This window comes from Alosa pseudoharengus, unplaced genomic scaffold, assembly GCF_046254945.1.
Source record: "Alosa pseudoharengus isolate Yale_2024_CS ecotype anadromous, Long Island Sound unplaced genomic scaffold, YU_APseudo_1.1 YU_APseudo_1.1_scf_23, whole genome shotgun sequence".
NCBI classification, from domain to species: domain Eukaryota; kingdom Metazoa; phylum Chordata; class Actinopteri; order Clupeiformes; family Clupeidae; genus Alosa; species Alosa pseudoharengus.
The window spans coordinates 12,449,085-12,459,468 of NW_027468685.1; the positions used below are offsets into that span (position 1 = coordinate 12,449,085).

Here is a 10,384-nt window from a genome sequence, read left to right on the forward strand (position 1 = left end):
AAAAAGCTGGTGGGCAGATTGGCCTACACACTTCTGCCATATAGTTTCCACTGGATTTTTTGATTGTCGGTGCCGTTTAAGTAGTATACTATAGACTATACTACTTAAACGGCACCGAAAATAAAAAAATCCAGTGGAAACTAGATGGCAGAAGTGTGTAGGTCAATCTGCCCAGCAGCTTTTTCTACTTTGTCACCTACAGAGTTTGACAGGTACGATCTTTCAAAACGCCATGTTATTTCCCATAGACAATCCACGCCCGGAAGTTGGATGGATACGGAAGTTAGGAGGCGGGATATATTCTGGAGAGGTCTATTGCGTGCAGAGGGAATTTGAAAGACAACTGATTATCCCGCCCCTCGGACTGAGCACTGCGAACGGTGAGTGTCCAGACCCTACATGTAAATGTGGGTCTGGCTCGCCAGGCTAATACTTTAGTACACTACAGTATATCAATATTAATACCTCTCAATTTAAGTCCACTTAAATCTAGTCTATCAAAGAAGACAACTATCATATGAAGATCGCTTCTGAATTCCTGCCATTAGGCCTACAGTATTTGTATATTACATGTCTGTGTGTATGTTATACAAATTCACTAGGTGGTATATTTCCAAATGGTTAATGTCCCTAATTGTAATCCCATACACTTTTGTCAATTTGTTGCCTGGCTCTGGAAGCAACATAACACTACCAAACCTTTACTAAACAAAAATCCTTGTAATCAGTAGAAATTCTAAATGTTTCTGATCCTCTTTTCACATGTTGTTGACTATGCATTTTTCACACTAGGATACCACACTATCCCTATTCACAGAACTGAAATACTATCTCTAAACTGATGAACCTTTCATTGCCACTTTGATGGCATCAATTAGGCCTACAAATATGTCTATGCTCATTTCCATACTGTATGTACATCTGCCTATACAGAGTGGACAAGGATTGTCAAGTGTTGAGTGGTAGTAAAAATCATGGACTTTATTTGTTTGTTTGTTTTTTTTTTTTTTTTAAAAGAAGAGATTTAGTTAGTCATTGAACACAGACACAAGCTGTAATAAAGTAATTATATGTAGCACACGTGGACATGTTCCAGTTGAAATACTCCTCAATAATTACCATCTCTCCCACTGAGTGTCATCTCTCTGCTCCACTCCACATTTCAGAGGCTGCTCTGTGTTGGCAGTAACATTGCTTGTAGTTGGCTCGCTTGAGCAGCAATGCCATACGGCTCTCCCAGAGGTACATTACAATGGTATCATGTTTAAAAACAACCCCAAAAAGTGCACTGTGAGCAAAGAGCACTGTGCACATTCATAAAAGTGGCTCTCGAAATTGGCTTGCGTGTTAATAACGCTTAGAATGAAAACACTTCATGCCCAAACGTACACAAAAGATACATGATTACAAAACAAAACTGAAGTGGTCTCCACATACATGAGAAAGTACGTGGTTATAGGCCTTCAGCGGTGGTTTTGGTCCCCAAACTGCTTTTTTTTTTTTTTTTGGTGCCAAGACAGGTGAGGGTGTTGAGAAAACTGAGAAGGAGTGGGAGGAGGGGGATTACAAGTGGAGAAGGAAGACTGTTAAGTGTTTCAGATGGGGGTCTCTTATAGAAAACCCAATAACAAGGAGGGAAAGGGACGAGAGAGAGAGAGAGAGAGAGAGAGAGAGAGAGAGAGGAGGGGAGGGTGAGATGTTTGTGCTGCTGATCCCTCAGACGCTGCTGAGGTCCTGCAGGGTTTGTTCCAGGGTGGCGTTGAGCTGAACGTTCTCCTCCTTAGCTTGGGCCACTCGCTCTGCAGCACACAGGGTTTCAAGTGTTAGACATCCAGACGCAAACTCTCTCACCTGGCTGATAGACACGTTCCCTAGAGCTACAGCAGCACCATTATCAGTCTTCTACAAATCCCTGATGTCATTAAATGCAAGTACTGTTTAACTATTATTTAGTACTCCTCTCTTCATTTCTCCTCTTCACTCTAAGGCGAATGTCTTAGGTTGAAGGTTGATATTTCCCCAAAAGGTGCAGCCTTCATCCCTCAACACTAATACTGTTGTACTTGATATGCTACTTGTCCTTCCCAAACTATACTGACAGTAAACAAATATCCATATTTTATAGGATAGGTTTAAATATGAATGCAGATTAACCAAAACTGTTAAGTACTATATGTGTGTGTGTGTGCGTGCGTGTGTGTGTGTGTGTGTGTGTGTGTGTGTGTGTGTGTGTAATGGTCAATCTGAGACAGGTGCCGCTATCTCTGACTTCTTCGCTCACACTACACACTTACACACGCATCCATACACTCATCCCCACTCCCTTATGTATGGTTCCACTTAAAAACCGTCTAATAATCACAGACAGCATCACAGCCACACATGCTCACTTCCGCAAAGACAGACACAACAGACCATCCAGTGAAGAGACAGAGTAAATAAGGAAAAGAAAAAAAGGACACAAAAAATATTTGTTTTCCTTTTTATCCTCCTTTCATTCAAGAACATATGGAACAGGAAAAAGACCAGAGCCCAAGCACCAAAGGAAACAGAAACTGGACAGGCACAGTACAGAGGTCGAATGGGAGCCCAAGCCCCACCCTTATGCAAGGACAATGGGTGAACAAACAAGAGGAGAGACAGAGGATAAAAACACACCTAGCAAAAAGGTGACACAACAGACCTGTACAGGTAAAGAAATGAAAACGGACTTCGATCATAAATAATGACAGAATAGACAGACTGGAGAAAGAGACAGAAGAAAAAAAGCAAGGGGAAAACCAGGCAGTCGAAATGAAGAGAAGTGGGTGAAGGCCTTTGTCTGAGTTTGAAGAGCCAGACAGCCAGAGAGGAGAAACTCCTGTGCATCTTATCTGCAAATACAGAGCAGGAACACAGCTCTCAGAATCATATACAGCACTGCTTTATGGTTACGGTTAGTTGGTGAGTACCCACAATGCACAGTGCAACCTTTAGAGTGTGAGTGAGACGACAGCTTTGATAATTAACCTCAGGCTCTAACGCTCTAAAGCCCAGGCACAGCAAACACAGACATGCTAGGCTGACATATACACTTATCAGCTCAGCTCCTCCGCTGGGGGTGACCTTCACTTAAGTGGGTCAGACCGTGTGAGTGCTGCCTCTGAGGTACCCCAAACACATTACTGCTCCCTACCACACCTGGCAGAACTCCTCAACGGCATTCTGGGGTAAACTGACTACAGAGGATTCACCCCACTCAAGGGCACTGTTATCATTTCCTGTCTTTAACTGGGTGTCGTCGATGTTGTTATTCAGGAGTTAAACTACAGCTGGACAAATAGAGTCTAAACTACAGCTGGGCAAATAGAGTCTAAAAAAAAACAAAAAACTTCTTCGATCTGCCAGCAGAGGGCACTGTCTACATACCATTATGTGAGCTCCCCACTTTTTCTGTTCTAGACACAATAAAGTACCCTGTTGGTGGTAACAACGCTGTACTGTCACTGTAACTCTAAAAACACCCACAAAGGCCCCACTTTTGCACAGTCAGCTATGACACCAGTGTTAGACTGCGTCACCAGTACTGCAACAGGCATGTCTGAACTCATAACACCGTTATGTTACATCTCCGTTACACACACACACACGCGCACACAGCACACAAAAGGACAGAGTAATTACATGGAAGTCATGTCGTTGAGAGCATGGTCCAGCTCCTCACTAATGGCCTTATACTTCAGTTTCTGAGCATACAGCTCATCTGTCCATCACAAGAGAGAGGGAAAACAAAGAGAAAGAAAGAAAGAAAGAAAGAAAGGCCACAGAGAGAAACGGGCGAGTGGGAGAGACAGAGAGGAGGTGAAGCGAAAGGAAGAATGGGAGAGAAAAGGAGAGGAAAAAAAGGGAAGTCAGTTGTGAAGCAGGAAAAGGCACAAGGATCTCCAGGCAGGATGGAGCCACGAGGAAGGAAAGAGCAGACACGTGATGAGAGAATGATAGAACAAAAAAAGGAAAGACGAAAAGTTTTACCTTCCAGGTCATCAATGGTCTTCTCCAGTTTAGCCACAGACCTCTCTGCAAACTCAGCACGAGTCTCAGCCTGAAACAAACAAACAAACCAAATAAATACAGACACACACAAAAATAACTACACACTTATTATTTTCACACACTTCAGACAACAGAAATGCTTTGTGCATGGGAAGTGGTGAGATGTGACTTGCCTCTTTCAGTTTATCAGTCAAGATCTTGATCTCTTCCTCATATTTGTCCTCTTTCTGAGAGTACTGCAGAAAAAAAGGATGACACAATCAGTGAGTTACACTTACACACACACACACACACACACACACACACACTTTTATAATACCCAGTTTTTTCTTCTAAGGAAAACTGATGTTAACTGATATCCTGTGTCCATGCATCACTACCATATCAGCAACCTAATCAACAGCTACACACTTAGAAAGGGGACCTGCTGTTAACATTGCACACCCTGCGTGAGTGTGCGTTAGAATAGTGATTCTCTTCTGGGAGCTGAGACCATGTAGATACTTAGTGGTTTACTGCAGTGGAAACTGACACAGCTCTGATAGATATATATATATATATATGTGTGTGTGTGTGTGTGTACATCAGGGCTTGTCCACTGGAATGTGGCTGGAACAGTCACAAACACAAACAGACGCCTCAGTTTGTGTGTGTGTGTGTGTGTGTCATGGCTTTAAGCTGCCTTGTTTCTTTTGGAATCTTAATTTTCTCTCGCCAAAAAAAGTCTGTATAATTTCTAAGCATTTTGTTCCAACTATATTTTTACGTGCGCGAGTATAACCGAAAATAATCGGAGGGACTTTCCACAGCAAAGCTACTTCAACCCTTCACTGAATTTCAAACCCACCTTAGATCCTATTACAATCTGTCGACATCTATCTGAATATAGTGACTGTCACCGTGCTGCAGGTAAAGTGAGTCTGCCAGCTGTGCACCAGTGGCAGACATCCCGGTTCCAGAAGGATACATTACCTACACAGGTGATATGACTAATTATCTGATTTACCTGGCTGCTAATTAGGATGAGCTGGTTTACTAAATGGTTGGATCAAATACATGGCAGGACTTTTACTTTATGAACTCGGGATTTCCGCCTCTGCTCTGCACCTTTAGGCATTTTCTGGGAGGTGATTATACTGAACACGGGCCTGTAACATCTTCAAGAGAATTTACACTGACAGGTCAGTCATGCATTATTAAGGTGCATCGCAGTGAATCTCATCAACACCCTAAGCAGATAACTATCTCTATGTAGTAGACTTAACACCTCCCTCCCCTCATACTGACAGTAATGAAATCCATTCCATGGAATTTAATTGCATGTAAATGGGTATTTGAGGAGTCACATTCCACATCACTCCACACAGCCAATCACTGACATGATGGGTAGAGACGTTATCCAATCACAGGGCTCCAATAGAGGGTGTACGTCATATGCCATGACATCTCTGGCCTTTTGGTATGGATAATAAAGCAAAGGTGGATAGGCCAGTGATACAGGAAACACATTCTGATTAGATGTGCATGACTGCACAGAAGTATTGAATCTAGAGTCCACCAACTGCGAAATACAGAGCTCAACTGACGGTGGATAAATGCTCTTGCAACACATACAGGGCTAAACCTATCAAACTGGAAACTTGAGTATCTCAGTAGACCTAACCCGCCCCCCCCCCCCCTCACTCTACACACCCCACATAATTGGATCCATGCACACACACATGCAGGACCAGCCCCCGGAGCCAGTGGTACCTTTTCGGCCTGGGCCTCCAGGCTCTTAAGATTATTGGTGACATTTTTCAGCTCCTCCTCAAGCTCGGCACACTTACTGCACCGAGGACGGCCATTTTGATGAGAGGCAACATACGAGCATAGAGAGGGAGAGGTCATGAAAAGGCAGGTGAGAAAAAAAAGCCATCAGAGGGAACATTTGAAGGGACAGACACAAACACTGGAAGAAAGAGTGAGAGGCAAGTAAAGGGGGGGGAAAGGCTCAAGTGATACAATAGCATTACAAGGGTGGTATGTCAGAGTGTGTCATACACAGACCCGTGGTCCAAAAGAAAAGGATAAGAAACTGTAAGTGGTCTACTACTGTTGGTGATCATGTAAGATTCCAGTGACTTAGAAAGACTTGTGTTGCTGGTGGTACAGAATTAAATGTATTGTAGTTGCACATGTGTGTGTGTGTGTTCTGTGGAATTAAACAAGCTCTGGCTCAAGTCAAGTGGCACCTTAAAGCATGCTTAGACAAAGCAGAAAGCTGTGAAGCATACAAACATGCTAAGCTAAACAAGGTAACACAATCCATGCAGAGATAAGGAGTGACTTCAGCAAAGAGCAGGCTGGCTTCTGCCCTCGGGACAATAAGGTGTGTCTGTGGTTCTGATTAAGAGAGCCAGGAGGGAGGGAGATAGTGAAAGTGAAAGAGTGAGTGACAGTAACAGAAGCATGAGACAAGAACAAGAACAAGGCAGAAAAAAGGCAGTCCTTGGGAGAGAGAGAGTAGAAATGGGAGGAGAAAGGGTGAGGAAGTAAAAAGGGTACAGCGTGAGACCCCTTAAAGGTAGTGTAGAAAGATGGCGTCTCTGAGGAGTGCAGGGACTTCATCATCTCCGGCTACAATGTGAAAGTCATCACAGGAAGCCCCCACACTAACGCTCACTCCATCTTCACACAGGCCAACATCCCCACACCATCACCATTTCTTTCACCCTCAACTCCACACGAGGCTCTCATAAAGAAAAAAACCCAAGGTGAACCCCACTGGCTGATATGGAACTGCAAACCTTGTAACAACATCATTTCATTCATTCATGTGCAAACACTTTCTCTCTCACACTCACTCTGTGTCAGTCTCTTTTTTTTGTTGCACACACACACACACACACACACACACAAACACACACACACACACTACCTTGTCCTCAGAAACCTGCAGGCTCTTCATTGTTTGGTCCAGTCCCCTAAGTTCCTCCTCCAGACCCTTGGCAGCGCTGTTAGTGCAGGGGAGAGGTTGCAGCATCACCAGGGCAGGGCGCAGGGCAGCATGCACACATCCAACCAAACCACCGGCCAACAACAGGAGAAGGGTGGGGTGGGGGCAGAATTTAGGTCATACCCAAACCCATGCAGGAGCACACGTGCACACACACACACAAACACACACACACACACACACATGTATTTGGTTATGAAGGGAATCGCTGTTGTCATGCAAATGAGGGCATTTTTTCTCATGAGGGGAGAACAATGAGGACCAGCCTTATTATGGGATGGCCCGTCAGATGGGTCTGGGTGGCTGAATGTTTTTGAAAGAGATTCCAGCCCAGAATTACTGCACTCATCCTGGAATGTGTGCTCTGTTCAGTAACAGCTGTATGTGGCCATGGAGGTTTGGATCCTTGCACTGTCTAATGAAGGGGCTTGTATATGGAAACAATCAGTTTGTGTGTGTGTGTGTTTATATATATATATATATATATATATATATATATATATATATATATATATATATATATATATATATGTGTGTGTGTGTGTGTGTGTGTGTGTGTGTGTGTGTAAATTTGACTCACGCCTCGGACAGCTCTGCCCTCTCCTCTGTACGCTCCAGCTCTCCCTCAACAATCACCAGCTTACGGGCAACCTGCATTCACACAGAGAGAGAGAGAGAGCGAGCGAGAGAGAGAGAAAGAGAGAGTGTGTTATAGTGAGCCATGGATGTTTCTCATTACTGAGTAATCTGTGCACATGAGTGCATGTTTTGAACACTCACCTCTTCGTACTTGCGGTCGGCCTCCTCAGCGATGTGCTTGGCCTCCTTCAGCTGGATCTCCTGCAGCTCCATCTTCTCCTCGTCCTTCATGGCCCTGTTCTCAATCACCTTCATCCCTCTGTCACAGAGAGAGAGAGAGAGAGAGAGAGAGAGAGAGAGAGAGAGAGAGAGAGAGAGAGAGAGAGAGGATTTTTATTATCTATTAAACAACCTTTCCAGTCTTTTTCGAATAGGCTTGTTTTGATTGACTATATCGATTCAAGCAGAAATTGCATTGTACATCATCATTGTACTTCTATGAACAAGCCTGGAAAATGGGATCTCCATGACTGTGGGAATCCTATTTATGTGTACATTCAGATTTGTCAATGTCTTGGGTGAATGCACACGCACCTCTCGCTCTCATCAGCGGCCTTCTCAGCCTCCTCAAGCTTCTGCAGGGCAGTGGCCAGACGCTCCTGAGCCCGGTCCAGCTCCTCCTCAACCAGCTGGATACGCCTGTTCAGAGAGGCTACCTCTGCCTCAGCCTGAGCGAGGGATAGAAGAAACAATGGAAGGAAAAGAGAGAATAAAAAAGAACAGAGAGGATTAACAAGAGACACATGGCCAAGAGTAGGCGAGAAAGAGAGGCTGACAGAATGGGACCGGGAGAGAACAACCGATACACATATCTAATAAAAACCCGAGGAGAGGACAACCGACACAAAAGACTCTGCATTCTTCTGCCAGAAAAGGACAAACGTGCGCTCGACATTTTAATGACATTCAAGTCCATGGTTTACATGAACTTTATGCTGCCATTCATGTTTGTGCAGGTGTCCCCAACATTTCATACTGACAAGCTTAGCTGTGCTGAGATTATATAGGCCTGATGCATGCAAAAGCCTATTCCCAGTGGTATGGCCTACCACGAAGAAAGGAGTGAGTGAGGTAATGATAACTATTGATACATTTCTTTATTGTGTAAGGTTTTTAATCCTCCCTCTTTCAAGCTTCAAGTTGAAAACACTAAATTACAACAAATTGTGAAATTGCAACAAAACTGAATGATTCGGCAACACCCTTGCTCTTACAGAATCGCAGTTAACCATTGCGCAGCGTCAGCTGTGCGAAAGCTTTGCTGTTGCTGTAGTTACTAGTCCCGAAACCCGGATATTACGACATCGCTTACAAACTGAGAATTTCGCTCCTAATAAGGAGGTGAGGAATCTAGGGTGAGTCTGTCTGGCACGTTGATTTGCCGGGCATGTTTGAATGAAGACAAGCGCTTTCAACCAGATGATTATGCAATATAACAAAAATCCTCTGCATACATTAAAAAACTCTTTGGTGAGAATGAGAATAGGTTACCTGATCGGGTCTGTAGGTATAGAACAGCTTGTAAGACACTGGACAGGTGCCAGTGCAAGTAATAGCCTACCAACTAGTCTGTGTTAAATGGCTTATAAGTCGGCCATGTGTGTGTGTAGGCCTAAGTAATCGTTCTTAATATGACATTACACATAAATAAGAAAGAAATAAATGTGATCTTAATCGGGTCTTTTTTGTCTGGTCAAGATCGGACGACTTGGAATTCTTTGCACTGGGAGCGGTGAAATATGATCGAGAAAAGCCAATTAGCCTAACGCTAGAGAAAAAAGTTTTGCTTTGTTTTTTACTTGAATATAAAAAGTCATACTGGCCACCCATTAACAACGTTTGGGCCTTCCATCCGGAACGCGCCCAGTTCAGATGTGTCATATAAACTCATGCCAGCTAATTCCAGTAAGTCGGAAAAGTCATCCTCTTTACAAGAAATTGGCTATCTATTTTTCAACGTTCCAGAGTTTCGGTTACAAAGTATAGCCGATAACTTCAATGGTGGGCAAGATGTGCAAGTCAAACAACGTTCAGAAACAGTCAGAAAAGTGTCAGTAACAAAATAAAAATCAGAACAAAATGAATCTTAACGTAGTCTAATTAAAATGTCAATATTTGCGATAAACTCCTCGCCTGTCCACCAATTCCAGTGGTAGGGTATCACGCAGCTTTTACAAATGCATAGCATACGCCTCTCCAACCAAAAAGCATATGCCCTTCATTAGGAAAGAACTCCTCCGAAACGCAACAATGTAGGCTAACTACAACATTAGATAACAACCAGATCTCGGTTACTTAAATGTAACTAAATGAGTTAGACTACTTTACCTGTTCTCTCGAGCGTTTCTCCTCCTCGACCTGTCTCTGCAAAATCTCGGCTCTCTCCTCTGCCTCATCTGCTTGTTGCTGTAAAACTTTGATTTTTCTCTTAACCGCATCGATGCTGTTGATTCCGGCCATATTTGTGCTCCTTTAAAACTAATGTAGTGGTCGAGAATGGTGTCCTATCGACTTGATGGGGCAGAAGGGTGGACCAAGAGAATGGGGGGAGAAAAATGACGGCACCAACGCCCCGCCAACAAGTCAAACGCAGACAGTGATGCGAGTAGGCTATCGGATGGCCGTTTTTATCCAAAACGCTCTTCCCCTCTCGCAATTCCGTTAAGTTATATAATTGCCAGGCCGACTAATCTAAAGTTAGAAAATGACAAAGCT

General features: G+C 43.7%; 1 protein-coding gene across 8 annotated transcripts in view; it reads right to left on the minus strand.

Annotated features, from left to right (window-relative positions):
- Positions 1-955: 955 nt before the first annotated feature.
- The window catches only part of tpm3 (tropomyosin 3), a 16,484-nt gene continuing 7,055 nt past the window's right edge, over positions 956-10,384 (minus strand). The window contains exons 1-9 of one of the 8 annotated variants that reach the window (XM_076301574.1): positions 9,998-10,384; positions 8,204-8,337; positions 7,811-7,928; positions 7,611-7,681; positions 5,785-5,860; positions 4,206-4,268; positions 4,012-4,081; positions 3,664-3,742; positions 2,469-2,873 (exon numbers count right to left, since the gene is read on the minus strand). The exon at positions 9,998-10,384 is cut by the window's right edge and continues 386 nt beyond it. In XM_076301574.1, the coding sequence (XP_076157689.1) occupies positions 2,870-2,873; positions 3,664-3,742; positions 4,012-4,081; positions 4,206-4,268; positions 5,785-5,860; positions 7,611-7,681; positions 7,811-7,928; positions 8,204-8,337; positions 9,998-10,129 (747 nt within the window). In that variant the 5' untranslated portion in view covers positions 10,130-10,384 and the 3' untranslated portion in view covers positions 2,469-2,869. Of the gene's footprint in view, positions 1,800-2,468; positions 2,874-3,663; positions 3,743-4,011; positions 4,082-4,205; positions 4,269-5,784; positions 5,861-6,952; positions 7,029-7,610; positions 7,682-7,810; positions 7,929-8,203; positions 8,338-9,997 lie in introns of those variants that run through there. The other 7 variants (XM_076301572.1, XM_076301573.1, XM_076301571.1 and 4 more) reach the window with 7 other exon arrangements.